Source organism: Ramularia collo-cygni, assembly GCF_900074925.1.
Source record: "Ramularia collo-cygni strain URUG2 genome assembly, contig: RCC_scaffold13, whole genome shotgun sequence".
Classification (NCBI taxonomy): domain Eukaryota; kingdom Fungi; phylum Ascomycota; class Dothideomycetes; order Mycosphaerellales; family Mycosphaerellaceae; genus Ramularia; species Ramularia collo-cygni.
Genome location: NW_019716267.1, coordinates 94,688 through 119,470, shown reverse-complemented (window position 1 = coordinate 119,470; position 24,783 = coordinate 94,688). Strand labels below are relative to the sequence as shown.

At 52.0% G+C, this 24,783-nt stretch overlaps 7 protein-coding genes; 4 read left to right on the top strand and 3 right to left on the bottom strand.

Annotated features, from left to right (window-relative positions):
* Positions 1 to 2,842: 2,842 nt before the first annotated feature.
* On the top strand, positions 2,843 to 3,395 carry RCC_07985 (uncharacterized protein; the record flags this gene model as incomplete). XM_023773237.1 has 2 exons in its annotated part: positions 2,843 to 2,850; positions 2,915 to 3,395. 2 exons carry the CDS (start codon positions 2,843 to 2,845, stop codon positions 3,393 to 3,395), a joined length of 489 nt encoding a protein of 162 aa, XP_023629005.1.
* Positions 3,396 to 5,687: 2,292 nt separating this feature from the next.
* RCC_07984 (related to NUDIX family hydrolase) lies at positions 5,688 to 6,923 on the bottom strand (the record flags this gene model as incomplete). The annotated part of the gene is made up of 1 exon (XM_023773236.1): positions 5,688 to 6,923. The coding sequence occupies one exon, from the start codon at positions 6,921 to 6,923 to the stop codon at positions 5,688 to 5,690; it is 1,236 nt and encodes a 411-aa protein (XP_023629004.1).
* A 1,658-nt stretch (positions 6,924 to 8,581) lies between these two features.
* Positions 8,582 to 8,962, top strand: RCC_07983 (uncharacterized protein; the record flags this gene model as incomplete). Its single annotated transcript, XM_023773235.1, has 1 exon — positions 8,582 to 8,962. One exon carries the CDS (start codon positions 8,582 to 8,584, stop codon positions 8,960 to 8,962), a length of 381 nt encoding a protein of 126 aa, XP_023629003.1.
* A 652-nt stretch (positions 8,963 to 9,614) lies between these two features.
* Positions 9,615 to 11,328, bottom strand: RCC_07982 (uncharacterized protein; the record flags this gene model as incomplete). XM_023773234.1 has 4 exons in its annotated part: positions 9,615 to 10,043; positions 10,103 to 10,348; positions 10,406 to 11,047; positions 11,101 to 11,328. 4 exons carry the CDS (start codon positions 11,326 to 11,328, stop codon positions 9,615 to 9,617), a joined length of 1,545 nt encoding a protein of 514 aa, XP_023629002.1.
* A 4,102-nt stretch (positions 11,329 to 15,430) lies between these two features.
* On the top strand, positions 15,431 to 15,759 carry RCC_07981 (uncharacterized protein; the record flags this gene model as incomplete). XM_023773233.1 has 2 exons in its annotated part: positions 15,431 to 15,676; positions 15,730 to 15,759. 2 exons carry the CDS (start codon positions 15,431 to 15,433, stop codon positions 15,757 to 15,759), a joined length of 276 nt encoding a protein of 91 aa, XP_023629001.1.
* A 6,932-nt stretch (positions 15,760 to 22,691) lies between these two features.
* On the top strand, positions 22,692 to 22,988 carry RCC_07980 (uncharacterized protein; the record flags this gene model as incomplete). Its single annotated transcript, XM_023773232.1, has 1 exon — positions 22,692 to 22,988. One exon carries the CDS (start codon positions 22,692 to 22,694, stop codon positions 22,986 to 22,988), a length of 297 nt encoding a protein of 98 aa, XP_023629000.1.
* A 542-nt stretch (positions 22,989 to 23,530) lies between these two features.
* Positions 23,531 to 24,015, bottom strand: RCC_07979 (uncharacterized protein; the record flags this gene model as incomplete). XM_023773231.1 has 3 exons in its annotated part: positions 23,531 to 23,574; positions 23,626 to 23,844; positions 23,904 to 24,015. The coding sequence occupies 3 exons, from the start codon at positions 24,013 to 24,015 to the stop codon at positions 23,531 to 23,533; spliced, it is 375 nt and encodes a 124-aa protein (XP_023628999.1).
* Between the last annotated feature and the right edge of the window lie 768 nt (positions 24,016 to 24,783).

Sequence of the window (24,783 nt, the reverse complement as noted above, 5' to 3'; positions counted from 1 at the left end):
AAGGAGGTCCCGGGAGGTCTTCTTTAGACATATTTAGGAAATGACAAAACTGTTGCTTGCGTGCGTTCTTCAAAGACCGATGAGCTTCAGAGCGATCTTGGTGCAGTATGGCGACTGCTTCGATGATAGAATTTGTGGTCGTGCGGCATCCTATTCTTCGATCGTGCATGAAGTCGCCGGAACGATAGTCGTATTCAGGTCAGAGTGAACGGAGGAAGGTGCGTCAGGGAAGCTTCAAGCCTCCAATCGCTTCATACTCCATCCTGGGGATCCTTCTCCTACTTCGGTACGAGAACTCGTTGTACTGGAGGAGAGTAGCAGGTGACTCTCTGTTCAGAAAGATCTCAAGCTTCAATGAACTTGATGTGCTGTTTTTAGTTGTGCAGTTTGACAAACGACCTATTGAACAAAGCCAAAACAATGCGACTCCGCTCGCCAAAGAGTTTGATACTTGATTGCAGCAGAATCCATGTTCTTTGGCTCTCGATCCAATGGGTAGAGTAGACTTGATTGGCCAGCAATAGGAGTAGCAGCAGCTGCGGCATACGATGATGATCGAAACCCGAGCGTTCCAACTTTCAAGGACTGACATCCACATTGGCATTGTGGAGAGCTTCCAGCGGCAGTCCTCGTGCTCCCCAACATGCATGACGCCGAAGCTCAGGAACTTTCCGGCGGGAACACTGGCATACTCTCTGCGTTCCCTCTTATTGAGACGTCGACTCCCGAGTTACGCTACCAGCAGCACGTTTGCTGTTGCCGGTCCGCAATGACGATCAGACCTCGCGGCCTGCCGGACTGAACTTTTGTGAGAATTACTCCGGCAATCGAGGGTATCTCTGGATGCTTTCCGCACTAGTTAAAAGCGATAAGTAGTTGGCCAAGACATGGAGTACCATTGCAGTGCATGCTCAAATACAATCACATGCTTCCTCGTTGGTAGAAAGTACGCCCGCCCGGCTCATATCTGGCTGATACTCGTCGAGATCCCCTGCACTGTGTCCCTCTTCATCAAACGCAGCTTCGGGATGCTTTGAGGGCTACTGATTGGGAATGTGGCTTTGGACAATGCCGGAGAGCTGGGTCGTAAGCAGCGTCCCTTCAACTCTGGGGTTTGGGTGTATGCGGTTGATTGTCCGTATTGGTCACAGCAGGCAGTAGTCGAATGGCAGGTTCTCATGGCTACAATCAGAGCGTCGTCGGGTCAGGGCGCCTTTCCGCGGAAAAGATGGTCCTTCTCAATAGTTCCCCAACGACAGACCAGGACTGCTTTCTTGCCTCCCCGCTCGCTCACGCAGAGAGCTGCGATAGATAGGCGATAGTCGAGATAGGATGCCCGGACAAAATGGTAGTGATGAGGATTGCGCCGGTAGCTTGATTCTTGAGCAGGAATGCCCTCCTGGCATAGCATTGAACTGGAAAGCTTCTGGAGTTCGGCTCCCTGTTCTGGTCGCTATTGGCTGTGTTAGAGAGCCTGAGCTGCGGCGTTGTAGCGCTGGGAGTCTTTCGGTGTCGGCTTCTTGCGGAATGTAGATTGCGGGTCGTCGAAGTGAATGAAATTAATCCACAATGGCGTGGAGATCAGCCCTCTGCCTTTGCTGCACAACTTCCTTTCCCCTGCCAACACTGTCAGCATCGCTTGTGCGTTGTCGAGCCATCAACCAGCAGCGCCGGGGGCAGCGAGACAGCGCCGTCACTATCAACCTCTCACCACCCCGTGTTCGCCTCTCTCCGGTCCACCAATGGCTCACAGACCCTCTGCCACCAAGCTTGCGTCAGCCGCCATCACCGACTTACACCGCTCCCATTCGGCACCTCTCTTCGACCCGCTCCACTCACTTAACGACGTCAATCACCAAGTACTGCCGGCGTTGCGTCACGAGACGATCGATCCCGGCTTCCCAAAGGTTCTTTTCTGGCTGTTCTTACCAGCGAGGCGGCCTTCGGCGACGATTATGCAGCAAATAACGCTCATGTTTAGTGATGTTTGCTTGGTTGGGGACAACGATGATGTTATTTTCAAATGGAATGGGAATTCGAGGCCGATTACGAGAGCTTTCCCTAGAGATGGAGATTCCGGATTGTGGCAGATTGGGGAAAGTGTTTTTGGAGACGGAACCCGGCGGTTTTTTACCTGGGAGTATTGGCTCATGAATGTTCGCACTGGTTTTTTCGGAAGAAATCATGTTGAGAAGGATTCAGTACGGGGAGTTGTATGTGTGAGGAGGTGCGATTTGCGAGTGTGGAGTATCCGGGGCATTCAATACGTTGGRTGAAGATGACGTTCCATGTTGAGAACATGGAGAAGAGGTACATTGATTCGGGGATTGATCTTTGCATTGCTAGAGGTATTGTTGTGGAGGCTAGAGAGACGGTAAAGCAGTCATGGTAGCTAGACTGGACGGGTGGAGAGGACGATGTACCTGAAGAGCTGCAAATACGGTGAAGCGCGCGAGAAGGCGTATAGAGCACGGAACGATACAAGAGATGTGGTAGCAGAGGTCGTGATGTCGATGTGGGAAAGAAGAAGCCTACCTACATGTACCCCTGCAAGGCAGAATTGGCCAATCGTAGAGCTTCCAATTCCGATCATGCATTCTCGTTCCCTGCAACCAAACAAATGCATCAACTTTCCACCCTCGTATAGTCGCACAGACCTTCCTATAAGCAGGTACCTTACTGCACAGGCACCGGCTCTCCTCTCCCGCACATGCAGGGCAGTCCGGGGAAGCTTTACAGCTAAGTTCTCAACATCTTCCATCTCCATCTTCTCTTGTACACAAGCAACCAAGGACGACAATAGCACCCACAACAGCAACAACAACATTGAACGATTGCCAACATGTCGAAGTGAGCACAGTTCAGCCCCCAACACAAGTCCCAGCAGACAATTACTGACTGACATGACTGACAGACCCGTGCACCCAGCAGCAGTCCACTTCCCAATCGCCTTTCTCTCTCTAGCATACAGCCTCGACATCCTCTCCACCCTGCGCCTGCCCGCTTTAGCAGCATACCTGCCCACCCCAACCGAAAGCTCCCGCTTATCCACCTACCTCCTCGCTCTCGGCCTGGCATCCGCCATCCCCGCCGTCCTTACAGGAGGCCAACAAGCACTTCTCATGATCTCCAAAGGGGGATTGAAAGATGAAAGCGGTAGTCTGCGACCYAAAGTCAAAGCGACCTTCACGCATGCGATTCTGAGTGATATTATGCTTGCGGTTACGACTTATGTTTGGTGGGCGAAGCATAACGGGGAGAGTGCGGCGTGGATTGTGCCGGTGGAGGGGTTGTTGTTGGCGAGCATGCTGGTTGTGGGTGGCACGGGTGGGACGTTGACGTATAACTATGGAGTGGGGATGAGCATTGGCAAGGTTGCGAAGAAGGAGCTTTGAGGATGGGGGAAAACATGCAATGGGGATGTGTAAGGTATGAGTGGTGAGTCCTTTGCGGGAGATGCTGGCATGCGTGGTTACAGATGCGGTCGTCATATCCTCGCTGCTGCACATGCAAAAAGCATGGAAAGTGGGACGTTGGCAAGGAATCAATCAGCCAGCGGTGCATCGCAGCAAACTTGGAAGGTGTATGAACACGTCATCCTCGTCAAGCGCAAAGTACGCAGGAGCAGGAATGAAGCAGCTGGRCAGGATGAGCACTGAGCAAAGACATCCAACGGATGCCGAGTGGCCAGTATGTCTACCTTATGTATGTGTTGTGACCCTCCATCTCAGCCCGTTGTGAATGGAAAAGCGTCCAGTGCAGCTCGCCCATCACTCGTCTCCATGTAAGTCAAGCAGTACGTTCCTCAATTATCTTCAGTCCTACATCCGTGCAGCAGGCACCCTCTCCTCAAGCAGCGCTCAGCAACAGGCAGCATGACAGCACAGCACAGGCATGCACCACATCCATCCGCGCCCCCACTCGAAGCATCATCATCATGTTCCTCTCCAGCATCAAGACCCCGCCTCCAACGACGCGTACCAAGTTGATAAAGATCCCCTCTCCTTCTCCAAGCCCATCGCAAGCGACAGCACATGATGARAAAAAAGAAAGAGTTTGTCCAAAAATTCGATCACGACACAAAGGCCATGATCAGCTAGTCAGTTGATAGTTTTCAACCAGCAAAAACACAATCTCGGACGAATCCTCACTGATATGCGTAGAGCCCGAGCACCTATATGCATTGAGATGTATTAGCTTGAGGTGTTTTTGGTTTGGGGGGTTGTGAGGGGAATTGCTTGCCAAGATGAGGAGGAAAGGAAGACGGAGACGGAGGGTGGAAGAAGGATTGTTTACTCGCGGTGAGATTTTGGGTTAGCGTGATGGAGCTCGCGCATCTGTGTTTAGATGTTCATAGAAGGGGTGTGGTCGAGGTTGCTTTTATTGAATGGTTGTTTGAAGGGGAGGAAACTCCTCAGTGTAGGTACAGCATTCGTTACTCCGACCTCCTCCTCACCAAGCATCTATTGGAAACACCGAGAAGTATTACATTTCTTAGCTTTCATCTCCAGTCTTCCAATCATAGGAGGGTGAAAACAGAACAGGAGAGCCAGAAACTCCGTATTCCTCTGACGGGATGGGATATACATGTTTATGCAGTAACTTAGCCTCACGATCGTCGGAGTATTTATTTCCTTCCTCGGGGTATTGTTACCATCTGCAACATCCCTTAGCTCGCGTCTACAAACCACCAATCGCAACATGATTTCGGACATTTTGAGAATCCTCCACACCACAACACCTTCCCCATCGAATCTTCAATTTTCATCTCATATCTCCACCACATAATCTAAACTGTCTCAAAGATCCAATTACCTACCCAACCAAAAGAACAAGAAAAATCCAAGCCCAAGAGAGACAAACAGGTCAACTGACACAACCCTCCGAAATCACCCACCCCAAGATTCACAAGACGGATGCTTCGGAGTATTGTCTGTACATCTACGGGGTATATTGCTTTGGTTTTGTCCCGTATCTGCGCCATCTCATTAGTCGCCGCTTTTCATCCTCCAATCACACACACACATATAGACACACACATACACACACAGAACTCTCACAGGTATGTACGGTAGGTGCGGCATACATGCCACTTGAGGCCTATTCCGCAATGTCAACGGACTTGTCTGTCCGGAACGAAAACGACTCCGAAGGAGCAGCGGACTTTTCTCAAGGTCCGATTCCGATGCAGCAAGGGGATAGAAACGAACTGTCTAACAAGTCCGGGATTCTGATGAGGATATGTCGGTTACAATTGATTGACCAGTAGTACTGAGGATGAGCTGAGAAGGTCCGGATCGTTATTTGTCCGAAGATGTCGCCGGAGTTTTGGTTGTGTGCCCGAGTGGTATGGCATGCCATTAGCTGCCGTTTAGGAATGACCAGTGAGGAGTGGGAGTGGAAGGTGGAGGGTAATATGATGGGTGATTCTTCTTGGGACTCCGCTGGTTGGGGGTGTTAGGAAGGAGGATATGGCATTTTGGCTCAGAGAAAACTGGGTTGCAGTACTACTTGACTTGGACGTATCATCCAGAGTTCGTCTTCTGCGCACTGTGAATCGGTCTCCGGCACTTTCAATGCCTACCTGGTTCGGAATTGTCACTCCCACGTGCAAAGCTGGTGTCAATGAAGGTCATTATGTCGTTTAGCAGACGGTCCTGTAGAACTGTCCGAGTCTACATCTCTCTTTACAACTTGGCCCCACCACCAATAGCCTCCTCCCTCGATATGACCGCCAACCGTCTCGGCCCGTCCTTCTGAAACTCCACCAGGACACACTCCTCTTGAAGTCCCGCCCTGCCCGCGTTCTGCGCTTCCAACTCCGGCCCTGGTCTGTTCAACCCCAGGATCGACCTTCCATCTTCCCTCCTCTTGCCGTCCCTTTGCGGGGAGACAATCGGAGAGATGCACTTCTCCGTCCACGGCGGCGTACCTCCCTTGACAAACTCCATCAAGCTCTTCCTCCTCCTCTCCAGCTCTTCTCTTGATAGTGACTCTTTCTTGATGCTTGCGTAGTCTGTAGGAGCGGCCAGATCGTCAAAGTGCTGTGCAATCTGATGCAACAAGAAGAATTGCGGGGGAAAGAGAATCACCCGTCCTTCCTGTGCTAGACGACACCATGCACTCGCGGGTAGGAATCTCGCCGTAGTATGTTCCAATCCTCCATCCGTAGTGGGTGTCGGAATCTTGACTTCATCCTCCGAACCTCCCTGCAGAGGCGTATCCGATGATGTGGGCAAGAAGTAAATGTACATTTGCGTAGTGAATCTTTTGGGGACATTCGTAGGCGTAATCCATCGCGTGAAAGGTACCAGTCCGTCGAGATCTGCTCTCCCGCCTTTCTTGCTCAACCACTGCTGGAAAGGCACCTTGTTCCCATGTACGGCTTTGCGTCCCTCTTCACTCTCCTTCTCATCCAATTCGATCAATCTCCCAAAGCCATTGTTCCTCGCCAGCAAGATGCCGCTCTCTTCAAACGTCTCCCTCACGGCTGCCATGCGGTAGACCTCGCTGTCCACATGTCTCTCCGGGGATTCGGGGTCTGGAGCGCGGCCATCGTGGAATTCCGAGACGTTTCCGCCGGGAAAGACATGTGCGGAGGGGAAGGAGGAGGATTGCTTCACTCGTTGGAGGAGCAGGATTTGATTTTGAGGAGAGATGACCAGGACTGAGGCGCTGGGTCGGGGAATTGCCGGTGCTTTCTTCTCCTTCTTGGGGCCTTTGGACTCGGAATAGCCCTTGTCGGAATAGCCCTTGTTGGACATGGTCTGGCGGCGCAATTCTTCTTCGTGCAGGGCGGAGGAGTTGTCTTGTTGTTGGACGATTGAGGGGGTGGTGGTCAGGGTACGGAGAGCGGGTGGAAGGCGGAGGATCTGACTGAGAAGAGGCTTCGCAGTTCGTGGGATGGAGTTGTTCAAGAGCATTCTATCGTTTGTACGATGGACTCTTGAAGAAGGCATAGCATGCCCGTCGGTTGCAATCTGTTTGGGCCGAGCGGGGTGAGCCGAGGCGCGAGAACATCGCGTCGCATTCTGATCCTTGTCCTGAACATGATTCTGATATAACCATTTCTTCCATGTCTTTCCTACAATTCTTACATGTCCTACTTGACCATTAGGTACCAAGCACAACCTGTGTGTGGCATTTCCTGCATTCTGGTCTTGTCATGTCAAGACGTCAGGGAGCTTCCACACTCTCAACACCTTTCTTCCACACTCTCAATACCGTTCAAAGCATCTTCGACATGACCTGAGCACCTTGCTCTTACGCCCACGCGGACGTCATGGCCTGCAAGATACGCTACGGTCTATGGGTGACGAGCGAGACTCAAACGGTGAACAGGCATGTAATCCCTCCGACATACAAGAAACGATCCCAAGGATACAGGACCCGATCCGATGCCCTTCAATGATAATCAAGTGCGCGGGAGGTTGAGGTTGAGGTATTTGAGATCCAGCATCGAGCTCAAGACTTGCTCATAAAGACTTTCTCATGGAGACTGGCGCAACTCATGCGTACGACGGCTCGCAGACTCACCTCCGTCGAAGATGAAGCCATTCAGGCAGTGAAAGCCCCATATCTGCGCTTCCGCACGAGTATGTCATCGGCTTCTTCCTCCACCATCCTCTGAGTTAAGCTGCTGCCTCTCTGCGAAAGGCGCACGGAGACACCTTCAACATGTCTCCATTGCCGTCTTGTCTGCAAGACAGTGGCGGAATGTACTCACAGCCACGTAGTTGTGCTCTCTGACCGGAACAAGACATTTTGCACCTGGTCCGCGGAGAGACGACCCAAGGTGAGATCAGGTCTCGCATTTTATGTTGCTCCAAATTCAAAAGAACTGGAGATGCCTCGACTTTGACTGCTTCATTCCATTTTCCCATTCACTCGCTACTCAAGCTGGTCTTGAGGTTTCCTTTCCATTTCACTTCCGAGCAAAACTCAACACACAAACACCATGCAAGGTCAGAGAAGCCACGATGGGGGAGCTCAAGGCATCTTCGGATCTCCTTGGGCACACAATGTAGTCAGTCGGCGGAATTATGCTCCTGTGGCAACGAGAGACACTTTCCTTGGCCCGCAGCTGGTGCTTCACCGAGGTCAACATCACCCCGCTACGCTGGTGACCGTCACTACTGCGACCTTTACCGGGGGTGGGACCACATGGACCGAGAGACAACGCATCGCCGTGAGAGACATATTTGCCCAAGGTCCCGGCATTCGCAGTCTATCTATGATTAACAGCACACTGGCCAATCACCGCACTCTTTCAATGCTCCCACCAGCCGAAGCATTGCACGATGTACTTATGTTCTTGAACGACCTCTTCTTCYCCGGTTCCATCGACGACGTTCATCTGCAGTGGGATAGTTCAATAGACCCTGCGCTTGGAACAGCACAATACTCTCGAGCCATTGAGCGACACCTAATCTGTCTAAATCCAGACCGTTGCCTAAAACATACTCCCTTTGGAGCAAACGTCCTTGGGGTCATGCTCCATGAGTTGTGCCACACTTACTTCAACATGTTCTGCTGCCGGTATCACACCACGTTCTGTCCATTGGAGTGCAGAGACGACGAGATGAAACACATCGGAGTCTCTGGACATGGACCTGCATGGGTTCGGCTCGCAAGCCATGTGGAAGGCATTGCCAAGCAATACCTGGACAAGGACATCGACCTTCACATTGAAGACGCGCTGTTCACAGAATTGGCGACACCGGGGCCGAGTTCGATCCTGGACGAAGAAGAGACTGCGAGATGCCATGTCGAGTCGCAGGCTATGTTGATGCAGTTTCGTCTGTTGGCCGATGTACCGGTCAGTGAATTGAAGCGGTATATTGAGGTGCTGGAGGCTGCCGTCGAGTCGCAGTATATGATCGTTGTACCGGTCAGTGAAATAAAACGACATGTCAAGGTGCGTGAGGCTGCTGAGCGCAACGCTTTGCGACGGCAGCAGTGAACCCTGGAGTTGCGGGAATGGCTCACGGGTTAGGATCGAAGGCGCAGTACCATCTTATCTTGTCATGGAGGGTTCAGAACATTGCRTATAGAGGAGCTGGCTCCGCTACACAAAGTCGTTCCTCGCTGCCTGCCGCTATTGCAGGTATGTGGCATCCATGCAAGCACCATGTCCAAGTACCATGTTCAATCAGGTCCCAGCTCGAAGCACTTTTCCCTTGACTGCTTGTTCCTTTCCGTCGTTGGTGCAATGGACACTTGTAGGGTTAGGGTTGATGTAGTGAATTCGCAGCAGCAACATCTGCGCTGGAGTGTTGTCATATTCCTGCTAGGTGAATAGTAGCTMCGAACGAAGGTCTTGCATGTAACTTCAAGCCTATACATTGATTTGGGAGGGAGGAAGCACATTTTCGAGTGGAAGACTGCGTCTATTTGTTTCCTGAGGTCCATCGATGTAACATTGGCGGAGTGAGGAGGGTCGTCGAACTTGACTCAGGACTATGTTGCGCACGAATTGATCGAAGTGCCCATGAGCAGACCTCTTACAGCAAGACATGACACAAGAACATCTTCAAGTTAAATCAGTTTCAACCGAACTTGCATCTAAACAGGTTCACCAATCTTAATTGAACATCATCCCCGCGGGCCTCGAATCACCTCTCCCGCAACTTAATTTGAATCTCCGCACTCTCAGACGGCATCTGAAACTCAGCAATAAAAAGACTCTCAGGCCTCTTTCCCCCAACAACCCTCACGTCATACTTCATAACAATATGCGCCAGCATCAACTTCATCTCCTGACTGGCAAAGAATCGTCCAGGACACGCATGTCTTCCATACCCGAATGTCAGATAATCAGGACCAACAGCCGTCAGACTCTGGTTCTTCTGCTCCAGAATCTTGGTCAGGCCGACCGGTGGTTCTCGTTCACGAGGCGCGGAGAAGCGGAAGCCATCCCAGTTCTTGGGATTGTCGGGATAGAAGGCGGGATCTCTGTGGATCGCGTGGCTGGCGAAACCGATGTGGACTCCATAGGGGAGATGTGTACCATCTTTCAGAGTGATGCCGCCGGGTTTGATGACCTGTTGATAGCTGTCAGAATCAAAACCTTGCATGTTGGTGCATGATGGGGAGTGCTTACATCGCGTCTGATGCCAAGCTGTGTAGCTCTCATGCGCATCGTTTCGCGAATACAAGAATCAACACGAATGAGCTTGTTGACGGCTTCCTTGCACCACTTGCCGTTGTACTCTGCGGAGATGGTGTCGCATTCTGCCCTCAGCCCCTCGACATACATGTCTGCGTCGGGGTGACTATACAAGTCCAAGAGAGTGTCGGTGAGGGTGGTGCTAGTAGTGTGAATGGCCACCATGTTGATCTGCATCAACTGCCGCACAGTCAGATCCATGTCAATTTCCTTTGACTCAGCTTGAGCACGCCTGACAAGTTCTTCTAGCAACCATTGCAAGGCGTCGGTTGGTGCTTGATAGGTCTTCGCCAGCACTGGATCCTGCATGTTCCGTAGCCTCTCCGCGATTATTGGAACACAAATTCGCTTAGCGATTGCCAAATTCCTCTGCACCGGCCAAGCTATTATGCGTCCCGCGATGGGATGCATCCACAAGGGAAAGAGCTTTAGCTTGAAGCCGGTTTCGAAGATTTTCAAGGAGTATTTCCGACTTGCTTCGAGGAAGTCCGGATTGCGACAGAGCTGCGTTCCGCTGAAGACCCTATTCGCAGCTCGGCTTACAACGTCCACGACCGAACTGAACACCTTGACCGTTGTCCATTCGTCCCGCTTAGGAGTCCATCCCTGATCCAAACCCAGCTCTATCTCTTCGTGGATGTCCTCAGTAAGCAAAGGGAGGCGCCGAGTGAGTTGTCTTCGAATCAAATCAATGTGGGGGCCGTCAGTAACGTCATGGCCATACGTATAATCCGGCTGCGTAACAAGATTACCCGGCCCATGGTGATCGAGCTGCTCGTCGGGAAAGTGCAGGATTTCTTGCATCTTTTCTGCGGGGAGCATCACAACGGGATCAGAGAGTAAGTGCGGCAAGATCCAAGTCTTGCCTGTTCTTGAGAACTGGCATCAAGTTAGTACAACTAATGCAGCAGCCGCAAAGACGAGGACGTCACCTTTTCATATCCTTCAACTACCATCGACGGAGTGCCCATCAGAGTGGYCAATCCCGCACGGAACCGTGGAAACGATTGCTTCTGCACACCAACCCATGGCTGCGAGTCGAGCCATCTGCCTTTGGTGGAGAAGATTGGAACGATGTAAAGCGTTACAAATAGATAGCCAGCGAAGACGACTGCGGTGCTGGAGGCAACGTTGAACAGGATGTCCGGAGTGAGCAGCATTGTTGAAGTTGGTGATCAAGCGAGGGTGCGCGGAGGCTGCTGAATTATCTCGTCAAGCTGACACGCGTGGGTGCATGTCGCCTCTGTCATACGACCATGATTCGGGTACTTGCTGTATGGGGTATGTACGAGTACAGCCCCAGTCCTACATGGGAATAGCTGAGCGGGAAGTCCGAACCAAATCGCGAGAGTTGTCGATAGAACGGAGTGCTCGTATTGGATGAAAACCTTCCTGTTTCTTTAGCGTGCTCTCTGTATGCGGGATACCCTTTATATGTCTCAAAACTCTTCTGTCACACCTGTTTCGAAGTTGTTTCTACTAATCAGCGTCCACGGATTCGGATCCGCAGATGTTTTGAACGGCGGTTGGTTGCATTTCAAGTAGATTGGATGTACTAGATCGAGACTCATGAGGCCAATACTGCTCCTCGACTTCATCTTATCGCGTTTGATGCAGCTTGTGGTGATTGAGTCGTGGCGGGAGATGTTGAGGATAGACGCTCTGACGCATCATGCCATCATGCTGTGAGAGAGTTCTTTCGTAGCGCGGAACGCACCCCGGCCTCGTCTTGGCTACGAGCGGCAGCGGGTGGTGACAGGCCCGTCTTGGGAGATGTAGTTGGGAGAACCCAGTCGGCTCTTGACTTGCTTGCGTTGGTTGCGTCTCACTGGACGTATCTCTGCGCTTGTGGGGAGTGAAAAAAGAAAGATGAGGTGGAGCGATGCTTTTGCAGGAGGCACATCCTTCGCCACATGCTTGCCGGTTCTCCGTGCGCCGTTGAACTCAAACCCAACCACACCATGACCCCCGCTCAAGGTATGTCAGGCACAAAGCTGGAGCTCATTGGTGTCGCGTGCCTTGTGAATGAAGAGAAGTGAGTGGGCGAAGTGAGATCATGTCAAAATGTATTGTAATCCGCATCGAGCAGGAGATTGAGGGTGACGGAAGTTGCGAGCCCAGAGTTTCAAAGTGAAGAGATTGATTGAGTGGTTGCGAGTCAGCGAACATGCTTCTTTCGAGTGGAACTACGATCAAGTGCGTAGAGCACGTGGTATGCTGGGTAGTCCCAAACTCGGTGACAATGCGAATCCAGCCCGCGTGCACTTTGGACGAAATCTGGGCCCGGATATGTGCACCACACTGACCAAGGTCTGCAGTTGTTGGATGGCTCGACTGTTGACAGTGCATTCAGTCTTCCAATCTGCTCAGATGTAGACGTTGCTCTTGCTGCTCTTTTGGGGACACTCATTGTGATCCATCTCTTCTTCATAGCATCGATGGTTCTGTCTTCCAGCGTTGGCATGCACTTGTTTCCGCACAAAGGCTGCACAGTAGCGAGTGCAGCATGTGCTGGCTACGTGCGCTGAAAGCAGCCGGACAGAGTCTTGTGGTTGTCTTCTCGCCTTCGTCAGAATTGTATTCACTACATTTTCCACTGTCAAGTATCCCATGAGATCCGCGCTTGCACGACTCAGATCTGTTGTATGTGTTGTACCCGCACTTGATGCATTGGAATGATATGTCTGGTGTATCTTGCGAGCCTCTCTGCCACCTTCCAACTCCTGTCAAGCTGCGCACCATGTAGATGATATTCAAATTGCCTGTGCGCTTCGGAGAAGAGGCCCGCCAACCCAGACTTGCGGAGCAGTATCTTGCAATAATTGAGCAATAGAATTAAAGCGAAGTTGACCCATGCCGCTGCAAGACAGAGCTGCGCAATCTTTCTTGAAACCGTCGACCTCGGAGATGTGTTGAGGCTCGAGAGGGATGAAGCTGCCGAGAGGGAGCTCATTGTGCAACCTGACACGCTCTTCCAGCTTTGTAGCCAGCATCGCGGAAAGGTGTTTCTCGTCCCTCCATCGGCTCCGTGTGAAGATACGAAGCAGACTGGCAATCTTCTCTTCGGACGTGTATGTCCCGGTCAACAGCGCGAGTGTGATTTGTTGACTGCAGGCCAGGTACCGCTTAAGCGACGCTGGCTCGGATCGTTGTGAGATGAAGTTGCGTTATCGTTTCTTCCGTTCATCGATTGTTGATGATGGGATGCCGCCATGCCCCGTCCATTTGTCCAATCGAGCATCGGTGTTTGCACTCTGGAACGATGATGGGCGGGGATGAWCGTCGATGTCGCGCTGTGCGGTGTCGCCTGCATATTTGATGGCGTGGACGCGTCGCGAAGGCTGTCGGGCAATCTGGATGCCGCGAATCTGGTGGAATTCAGTCATCTTGGAGGATCGTAGCGCAGCTCGAATCGAACCTAGTAGTCCCTACGACGACGGCATCGTTCCTGTCGCTCTGAATGATGGGAAAGATGAGTGGAACTGTTGTGAGGAAGAGCTCGGCCGGCTGAACTCCAGCAGAGTCAACACGTTCAAGGTGGACGCATGCGTGAGCGTGAGCTTCTTCGGCCATCGACGTGCCGTCACACACTATGCTGGTGGTAGGCTGCGGGCTACTCTGATGATGGTTTGATGCTACCTTGATGGCCTGATGCTGCCTTGATGGCTTGATGCCGCTTCGATGGCTTGATGCCGCTTCGATGGCTTGCTGCCGCTTCGATGCCATGTTCAATATTCACACGTTATCCACATGTATCTACCACTCGCCATCGAGCAAGGCCGCCGTCAATACCTTCACGGTCGCGGCGCGGCGGCGCAGTACGGCGCGTCAAAACGTAACGGGCGCACTCATGCCACGCGGTCACGCACGACGGGCTCACGACAACAACAACAACGACGACGACGACTACAATGAACATGTTGGAGATGAACGACGAGCTGTTCTTCTCCAGAAGCTGGTACAAGACCAACAAACTGATGAAAAAAAGGTGGTGTGCATAGCACGGTTGCAAGCAAAAATTACACCAAAGGCCCCCCCGAAGAGAGATGCACACAAGCCCAACACCACGGTTGTGCAATGCAGGTCAGACTCATGGGTTCGACAAATTCATGTGCTTGCGGAACCTTGATAAGGTCTGTGAAAGATGTTAGCTTGATGTTCAAAAAATGTATGGGAAATTTGGGGGAAACGGACAAGTATAGTCAAAGGAAGAAGGAGCAAATCGCTCTTTTAWGTTGCAAGTCGGCGCTCGCAAGCGTGATACAGCTCGCGTGTTCGTTCTGGAGACTGCGCGCCGATGACGGTGAGGTCGTCGTCAGCGGGAGGGAGGGTAGGTCACGGGGGGTTGGTATGTGCTTTCCAGTCCCTTCTCTCCCTCAGCTCTTGGCACTCCAGGCCGTTGGAAGCTCGTAGGCTGTACCTTTCTTTGATATCATAAACTCCTTTCTATATTCTCTTTGTATCCAACTCGTAAGTTCCGGCTGTTTGACCATGTTGTATGGGTTGACATGTAGTAGCTGGTGGTAGAGGCAACTGTTCGTTTCTATGTCACGACATCCATCCGCCAGCCGGAAGAGGAGAGCGGCAGTTCTTTCATTCCCTGTCTTGTGAATAGCTCGTGAAGACCGATAGTTACAACCGCTTTCTCATCTTCCAAGTCTGTCATTCATCGTGGGACTGTCGATGACCTGTGTGTCCTACCTGATGAGCTACACCACCGGAGCATCAAGTCTCTATTCTTGCAAGCTCGTTGACGGCAATGATTTCCTACGGTGGAGTAAGGATATCAAGATTGATCAATGACAAGCAATGAGATTTAGACCCAAGGCCGCAGGAGAGCTCAATCGCAATGCTGCTTCATTTGACTCTACRGTATGCTTCTCGACTTGACCGTTCACGTTTACGTACCTCCGTCTTCCATCGTCCATTGTAGCGTTCAGCATCCCATCTTGTCCTCTCCATATCGATTAATGATGAGTCTGACCATACGATTGCTGCATGCTCTCCTTTATCGGACTACGTGTCAACCAAACCACATCTCAATCTGATCTGTAAGTGAAAGCGAATATCGGCGATTCAATCTTGTTTGCTGCTGCTGCCTTGCGGTCAATTCTCACAATCACTCAATCGCMGCCGTTTTTCATCGACTTCCACCGCACCCTCACCACCACCATCACCCTCAAAACATCCACCACCACCACACACACCATCGCTCCTCTCGCTCCCTCAAAGCAACCGCGCAGCATGAAGCACTCCATCAAAATGCACGCCTTCAACATCCTCGCAATGGTGTATTTCGCGGTCGTCAAGACCATCATGTTCTTCTTCCCTGGCTGGTTCCCGCAAGACCCACCAGCAGCCCCGGAAGAACACCCTGCTCTCCCTCGCGAGCGGGAATCCGCCCTCCAAGCAGAGCGTCGCTCTGAACTCGCCGGCTTTGCGGAAAAAGCAGACCGCTTCTTCGAGGAAGAGAGCAGAGAGACTCCTGCGAGCGTGGCAGACAATTCGGTGAGTAACTTACAACCATGTCCTCATTTCTGATGCTGATTTCTCGTTGATAGGCGTACCGCCGACGTATTGCCCGGGCCTAGACGGCCGCACCGTCGACCCACGATCGAAGCGATGAACAATGTCGCGTTCGCTGCTGCTGGGAATGGGAAGGGAAAAGGCTCACATTAAGACTGTTGAGCACGGAAATGGGAACGGAAAAGGCTCACATTAAGACTGTTGAGCACGGAAATGGGAAAGGAAAAGGCTCACATTAAGACTGTTGAGCACGRAAATGGAAAAGGAAAAGGCTCACATTGAGACTGTTCAGCACGGAMATGGGAAAGGAAAAGGCTCACATTAAGACCGTTGAGCACGGACATGGGAAATGAAAAGGCTCACATTAAGACTGGTGAGCACGGAAAGGCAGATCATCACTTGCACAAAATGAAGGATGTAGGACTGGAGAAGAGTCCTCGTGAGCCTGAGATGGCAACTTCATGGACGATTGATACCTTGAACCGACGATGAACACAGCGTATCATCAAAGGAAACGAGATAGATGATGCAAACTTCACTCTCGTTCCACGATAATCACAGTTGTCTTACACGTGCACGCTGTTCATGAATGCTACACATGGCAAGTCGAGTACACCAAGTCAAGGTTCGATGTGTTGTAGAATCGCAGTCATTCAAAACTCGCTGGGAAACACAACCTCAGATAAACTAGAAGGCATGGTGGTTTGCATTACAGCATCTTCCAGAGAGAAGATAGTAGTGCGAAGGATTAAATGTTCTTGATTTCACTAGACGAGGAGGTATGAAGCAATTGGCACCTTACATGGTGATTCCCAAGCATTTCCATGACCAGCCTCCCTTGCTCAAAAGATCTCAAGCAGCATGAAGGCAGTTTCCATAAGTAAGGTCAACCTCGGTGGCAACGATCTCTACGTACAGTCTGAGGACCTCCAATTGTTCTTGCTCTTCACGACATCTTGGTGTATACGCTTGCAAAACGAACCATGGTCACAATGCTGGTGCGCTCCGCAGCCCACTGTACAGCGATAATGCTGCGTCCTCGTTGGCGAGAAGCCATATCCAAATGTACCGTCCCAGTCTTCTTCTCTTTTCTCCAGATCTTGCCGACACCTCCAGACTCTCCCGTCTTGCAGATGATGTTGCTCGGGTTGGAGAATCCTGCCGTCGTTGTGAGTCCTTCGGCAGAGAAGAACGATATCGCTGAAAGCTGTGGTTGCGTCGAAGTGACTTGAAGTCCGGAAGTGTGGAATTCCACCTTCGCAGAAACGAGCACGTAGACCAGATAAAGCCACAAATCTGGCACCTCTCTATCATCTTGCACCGTACCACACAGATGCTACACGCTCGACCTCTCTCTCAGACGCTGCGTATAACGAGCTTCGTTGGCGTTCGGTGGCACGTTCTAATCATCAGCGCTGATAGATCAGGTACATTCCTAAGGACCTCATTGGGAAYATTCTGGTCAAGCTGCAGCCGGTCGAGCAACGCTTAGATCGGCAGGCTGATTGATCGCCCTTGAGTGAGCTCAAGGTCAAACCGATCTTACGTCTCCAGGATCTTGAAGTCGGAGACGCATCTTTCAGGAGAAACGTCTTACAACCTGTGAGTGAGCGGTCGGTAACGTGCTCCRGTCATCAGCGCTGATATGCCGGATGTAGAGCGTGTGAATTCCTACGGACCTCATCCAGAACATTCTGATCCAGATGCAGCCGATTGAGCAACTCTTGAACCGGCAGGCTGAGTGATCGCCCTTGAGTGAGCTCAAGGTCAAACCGGGTTTACGCCTCCGGAGACGCATCTTTCATGAGAAACGTCTTCCATACGTGACCAGCAACCCGGCAAAGGCTGTCTGCATACTGGAACAAGGCGAGTCTCAGTGACTCGTGCTTGTCTTACGGTCGAAGGTTTTGCAGAACTGTAATCGGATGGCCCTGCTCGCATGGTGCGCGAAGTGCTGTTGAGATCKGAGAAACGTCTTCCATGCGTCAAACCAGCGCAGCGAGAACGGTCAGTATATTCGTTCATATGCATCCTTGATCTCTTCGCTTGTTGTAAAAGCCCAGGTTGAGCTCGGCGAGAATGCCAAAGTTCCTGACACCACACTCAGCCAGCGACAACGATCTGCATTCTCAGTCCTGGGAGCTTGAACACTCGGCTTTGAATCCTCCAACCTTCGCTTGCCGATCTCGACGCACAGCACTCGCCGCGCTGCATTCAAGCGACTGACTCCATTCCGGGAATGTTGCCGGAAGTTTGTGAGGCGATGTCCATGCGCACGATCGAAGCTGTCCTGCAATTCAATGACCCATATCGCCGCGAGTAGTGCTCCTGATCTTTGCCGCCAGAGTCATGCCTTTTGTGCTGAGCTTCCGCCCAATGACGCAGGTCTCCGAAGACAGTTCTGCATGTCTCACTTTCTCATGTCATATCTTGTTGTAGACACTCTCGTTGGGCTGGGCCTCCATGATCGATCCGTTGCGGGTGATGTCCTTGAAGGTTTCCCAAGCGGAAGGTGCGAGCGAGAAGTGAAGGAACAAAGTGAATGCTCAATCGAACATTCAAGACCACCTCTGAGCTTACTGGCTTTGCACGGATAGGTCTTCGCGTTTCAGCGGCCACAAAGCGTGTTCGGATACGCGAATGCGGCGGATTGCTGATAGCCTCGTGGAAAAGTCAACGCGTCGGTCGAATTCTCATCTCTGCAGATCAACAGCCGGATATCGAAGATGTGAACGTGCCGACCTTGCGCGAGGTGACAGATGGTTGAACTCATCTCGCGGACAGTCTCTTCACGATCGCTGATGAAGATACCGGAAGCCACATCCTTGACCAGATGTGGACTCCAGTCTTCAGCTCTGCGCGTCTTGCCCTAGGAAGCAATGAGCTGTCCATGCAGCGCTTACTCTTGAATTTGGAGCAAACCCGCGACCATCGACGCAAGTGTCGAAGGCCCGGGATCTTTTGGAACGGTGTCGTCCTTCTGAGCTGGAACGGTGTCATCCTTCTTAGAGCGCCCTTTTGCTTCATCGGTTGCCGAATGGTGTCGTTGATCTGCGTGGGTGCACTGATCGCCTGCGAATGAAAGCGGCGTTCGCAGCGCCTGGTCCATCATCGAACGGCGCCATCGCTGGGATGAAGTATGCTCGGTGTTTGTTCGTGGTGTAAGACTTCATGAAGCATGTATCGCGGTCGATGACACTGGGAGACGGTAGACCTTTCACCTGATGTCCATCTGCCGGGCAGCCAGGTTGGAGTGCAGCCCAGCGGTCCAAATGTCCCCTTCAACTCGCTATTACCACTGTGAGAGTGCGCTCGCAAGTTCTCGAGGTTCGAGTGATGATGAGGCATGCCAGCGAGGCTCTCAATCGTAGCGTGTTCTTAGATTGACCAGGGCTGTAGTGGGCGATCTGCATTCATGTCGCTGAACAGCTAAAAGTCCGGAGTTGTCGGCGCCTTCGAGGCCGCTTGTAGTCGTGTAACGCTGCTGCGTGCTGCGGTGTCGTCAGAGTGCCTGCTGAATGAGATGTTGTGGCGTAGTCGCGTCAAATGTGGCGGTCCGATCGATGAGCAGGCCTGGTGTGCCGGAGGTGAAGGCGAATGTAGGATGAAGTTGCGGACGCATATCAATCGCGTCAAAATGTCCATTCTCACCGGTCTGGTCTCAAGGGTAGCGAGAATGGGCTTGTCAAGAGTTTGTTGCGGAAGTCTTCGACGCGTGCATCCGCCGTCTCTTGGACAGTATGCAGCGCCTAGAGATTGCCATGTAGTCTCAACGCAGGACACTGCTCACATCGTTGTAAACTGCTGTCCTTCAGGAGACGCGTTCTTTCATAGCCATTGAATGCTGTGATCCGGCAAGCCCGCAGGACTATTCAATTCCAGCACCGGTCTGATACAACTCGGAGAACATCTCATGCTAACGTCTCTTGAGGCGTCGTACTGCATGGTGTGTTACTAGTCTTTGCTGCTCTTGTCGAATATAATCATCTCCGGCATACGTCAATCGGCTGTAGGTAGCACTGAAGCCGCGAATGGGAGTTGTGATGGAAAATCGGGTCAAGGTAGCATTTCCAGCCCAAATTCCATACCACGGCGCGACTACCTCAAGTCCAATCGATGAGGAAAGACGGCCAACCACGCCTCATCATCAATAGTAGTCCACACCCTAACGGCGGCTCCATAAGAACCGCATGCAATGTCTGCGTGACTCCTCCTTTCAAACCTCCCACTCTCCACCATTCTGTAGCTGCTCTGTGGCGGAAGATCTCAAGTGAGGCCAAACAAGTCGTGTACTCTAAAGGCCGCTCTACGGCTCCGCTTTGCGAGTGTACTTATGATTCGCAATTTCCAGCGGCTCTCATGCATTGGCAAGCCTGTCTGTCTGTCTGCTGTCTGCCGTGGCCTACTGGGATCGGATTCGAGCAGGCAATGTAACATAACTAATACTGTTCAAATAGGATTTCCTTCCTGAGGAAGATGATTTTTTTGCTTCTGGCTTCATTGCGATATATGTTTTGGCCGGTTTTGAAATTTTAGCGACGGTGAGGTCGTGAGTTCAACTCCCCGTGTTGTTTCCGTAGAGTGGTCTTGATTTGAGGGGTTCACCTTGCTTTTGCTTTTTGCAACGGTGAATGTCCCACCATACATCAAGATGACGGAAAGCAGTAAGCAATATCCATCACTACCCTCGATTCACCATGATGCCTCCGCAGCTCAACTGAATGCAAGACTACGCGTGTCTAAAACGATCTGAGGGAGTTCGTCACAGCAATGGAACCAAAAACGTTTTACGCCGGTTGCCTCCTCGGATGCCAAGGCTTGTCGAGCGATTCCCCATCGTCACCCACCAGCCGAGCCATTCGACTCAGACCTCAAACAATCTATTGTGAGCAATTCTTCATCCAGGCTAGAAGTGACGTGTGCCATAAAACGCGTCCAGAACGCGTCCATTTGCGAGCATTCATCATGCAAGAGCATACCTGCTCCTCTCGTACCGTAAAGACGTCACCAATGTTAGCCAGTTCGACATTCACACTCGCGTTTCGGTTGATTTTCCGGACTCATGATAAATTCAAAGAGATGTACACGCTACACGAGGGTTCCGAAGCGACCAGAACCCCAGCAGAAAGATCCATCGTCTACACCATGTTTGCAGGGGGCGCACCACGCGTCTCGTGAACTTCCACCGAGTACATTGAGCTTGTAGAGGCCAGCCTCGTCACCAAGTCTATCAGGACAAGTATATACCATGCTAGACCATTGTTGCAGAATCCTTCCATCCCTAAAGGCATAAGCAGGCGTCACACACCGCATTCGGTGGCGTAGGAAGATAAATACACGCGAGGATCAGAGCAGTCTACAGACTCGAGCTTCCTTCATCTTGTAGGAACGAGCGATGTGGATGAAGAGCTATGTACAAGGAATATGTCGTGGTGAGGCAGGTCAGAGTGGTAACGGCTTGAGATGGATCCACGCTGGAACAAACAGCCAGGAGCTCCTATAGAGACGACTGCCCTGAGATCTCTTCGACGAGGTCGCCATCAGAAAGCGTGGCTCTGCTGCACGGAAGAGTGGAGCTCGGCGCAGTGCAGACCATATCCCCCTGTCTCCCCTGACTAGCACAGAATTGGAAGGTCGGACCTGATGTCCCGACCCTTTCTGATCCTCAATAGTCGCACCTGCCAACGATCGAGGCGACACTTGTGCTGTCTTCCAACTTCTGACCACTCCTACACTCCAATCCCAACTCGATGTCTTGCTCTTGATCGATCTGCTCACGAATGTATCCTGTACGTGTTCATCTGCATCCTTCTTGACGCTCCCCTGAGGCCATTTCATCTGCTGATCGATGGTATTTCCTTTTCTACGTCCTCAAAACTGCGTATTACTTGCGATCATGCCGATCATGAGCCCAAAGTCCGGGAAAGGTACATGTTATCACGGCCATGCGGTGCAGCTTTCGAGTTTGCTGTGCGCGTTTCTTAGCAGGATGTCTGGCATACTCATGCTCCGTGCTCACAGCGATGATGTTGTCAGAGTCGACTTTTTTCTGCCCTTTCCTCCACACTGCTCGACGTCTTTTTCCGGCTCCCATCTTACTTCGTTCTGGATCGCAGCGCTCTCGTTCGTCAAAAGGAGGTGGCAGCACCGCAGTATTGTCGGGCCCGTGACTTTGATTGTGATGCTGAGATATCTGCACCGTCGTAATTCGATCAGGGATGTTTGAGAGAGCGGATATCGTGCGGAAGGACAGATGGGATTTGGTGTAGGCGGAACGTCCGGAGGCCAAAGCCGCGCTGGTCGAGAAAGACTGTGCGCCGGAAGGTCGATTGYATCCATCTTACAGCCAGCAAACCAAGCTCCAGCGGAATCATCGTAAGCGTGACTGATTCTCCTGCCTTCGGGGCCTCCCTTGGCCGTGAGCGCAGCTACAGCGGCGAGGGTGACGACGAAGGCGGAGGTTCTGGTAGAGACTACAATCTCATACTACATCATTGTAAGCTTGTTCAGCTCTGCTCGATGCCGCAGGAGTTGACGGTCAGTATCGTGGATACTCGGCCAAGCGCAAAGACCACGATCAGGATTCGGCAAACCGTGAGGGGCACGACCGTGACGGCTGTGATATGGTGATTTCAGGGCTCCTGCGCTCTCTGGATCTATCCAAAGCGCTGCRGGCGAGTCAATACTGTCCACACTCTCCTCTTGGAATGTCTCGAAAGCTCTCGTCCATGTCTTAGCCGCATCAAAGAATTCAGGGGAACCACCGGCGACGGCGGCGATACTTTGAGTCTCTCGCCGCTGGAACAGAGACTGTGTGAATGTGTAAAGTAATGACTTAGATATGTCGATGAGTGTGTCGAAAATGTAAGTGCTCGTCCATCAACCGCAATCTCAATATTTTCGCACCACTCCAAACATTCAGCCTCGTTTCCGCATTCCAACATCACAAACAAACCACACACAAAGGCTCGAACGAACTCTCTCACGCACAGCAATCATGTCCGTCAACTCCGGCAACATCGAATACTATGCCGCAAGCATCGCTTTATCTCGCCACAGCGTCCTCCGCTGGCGACGCTCCGTTGCTCTGGCGCTCGCACTCCAATGCCCATTACCCGTGCTCCGGCCCACTATGCTGGGCATGTTGGACTGGAGCAGAACACTCAAGAGAATGGAGATGGCGTTTCCGAAGAAGAGAGGGCCGGCTGCGTGGTGTGAGGGAGCGGATGGCGCTCCACCTCCCGTTTACTGGGACGACTCGGACGATGGTATTGACCCACGAGCAAGCGCATAGGTTGTGTGCTTTCTACAGTCCTCCGACAAGGCCATGGGGCCGCGGCAAAGACTGTGCACGGCAGCAGCTTCTCTTCAGCGGAGCATCGATGCGGCCTTCAACGACAACATTGCGTCCACAGCCGCTGCGGAAGACCGACCGAAATATCCGCAGCCTGAAAGGGCCAGGCTTCCTCCATGCGGAAACACCAGCCTCGATTTGGAAAAGGTTTGAAGGAAGAGCAGCGGAAAGGAAGGAGACAAAACAACTAGAGCCAAGGACGGCGGCAAACAGATGGTATCAAGCCGCTATAGTATGGTGTATTCCATGCAGCTTCGACAGCAGAGGTCTTACTTGGACTACATTTTCCAGGAGCTTGGACTGACCGCCAATCTACCTTCGGCCCAGTCTCAAAAGAGACTTCCCAAAGAAGTCTGCAGAGTCGACTGAGCGCCAGGTCTAGCCGCGAATCTACCCATCGAAATTACCGCCATGTGCGCTACCACATCCTGGTCTGAAAGTTCCAGTTCACTGTCAACGTCGACCGATTGCGAAGATACTGCTCAGCTTCCATGCGCTTCAGATCTGGATGGCTGTATGTGCACGTCTGCTGAGACTGTCAGCATTGACAACTGCAGGCGAAATAGACTGCACGTACTTCGCTTCTTCTCACGCTGCATTCCTGGAGAGTCATTCTGCGTCTCACGACCTTGAGATTGGAACGCAAGTGCCGGCTGTTTCCAACTCTTCCATCCAATTCGCAAACCAGTCCTTGTCTGGCAGTGGCCAATTGAAAGTCCGCTGAGAGGCCCATGACCAGAAAGATGCAACTTGCTCAATTCTTCTTCGAGGGCGGTCGGAACAGCCAGGCTCACGCCTGTACCTCACGGAGAGGTCAAAGAGTCATGCAAGATGGGTACTTCGAAAGCGTTAAACAAGCTGAGTCCTGGGGCACATCCTCGGACTTGTTGTTGAGTCCTTCTGTGGAGGCTGCAGAGGGGCCATCTTGACCACTTCGAACGCAATCCGGCGAAGCTCTGAAGGCCATGCTTGCTCGAGTGCTTCTTGGTGCCGGCCACGCCGGCAGGAAATATTCCTGTACCTCGTGGAGAGATGGAAGATTCAAACAGCTGCAGTCGACTTCGCAAGAGACAATGCATACGAGAGTCTGCGAGATCCATCAACAACAACTGCCTGAACTTCTGAAGCAAACGAGCAAACTTTGCCCTGGAGCGATGCGACTTGTCCTGAGATGATGGCATCGGGAGGCTTGAGCTTGGTCATCTTGTGCTCGTTCGATCGTCCAAGCCGGTGGAGGGAAGCTTCAATCCTCCAGATTCGATGGGTGCAAAGTCGGACACAAACGCACCACACAAGGCTCGATTCTCGTTGCCCATCTTGCTTCCTTGAGGCGCCGGCTTTGCCGCGAGGAGGTATTCCTGAACCACAAATGTGATAGGAAGCAAGATGATAGAGCCAAGCGTGGTCTTCCAGCTGGGCACAATTTCCATGCTGGAGACACAAAGATCAAAACGAACAATAACGATGAAATCCGCACCACACACCCACCGCACACACTCAGTACCCATCTTGCTTCCTCTGATCGCCAGCTGAGCCGCGAGATCAAGATGATCTTGAACCACAAAAGTGGTAGGAAGTCAAGATGATTAGAGTTCCGCAAGGTTCTTCCAGCTGGGAATGCCCATCCAGTCCTTGGAGAACGTGAAATCAACGCTGGGCTCCATCTGGGCAGTGCTCCATAATGGTGACCGCTAAGCAAGAAAGAAAAGAGGTTCGAACAGCCACTCCAGTCGCC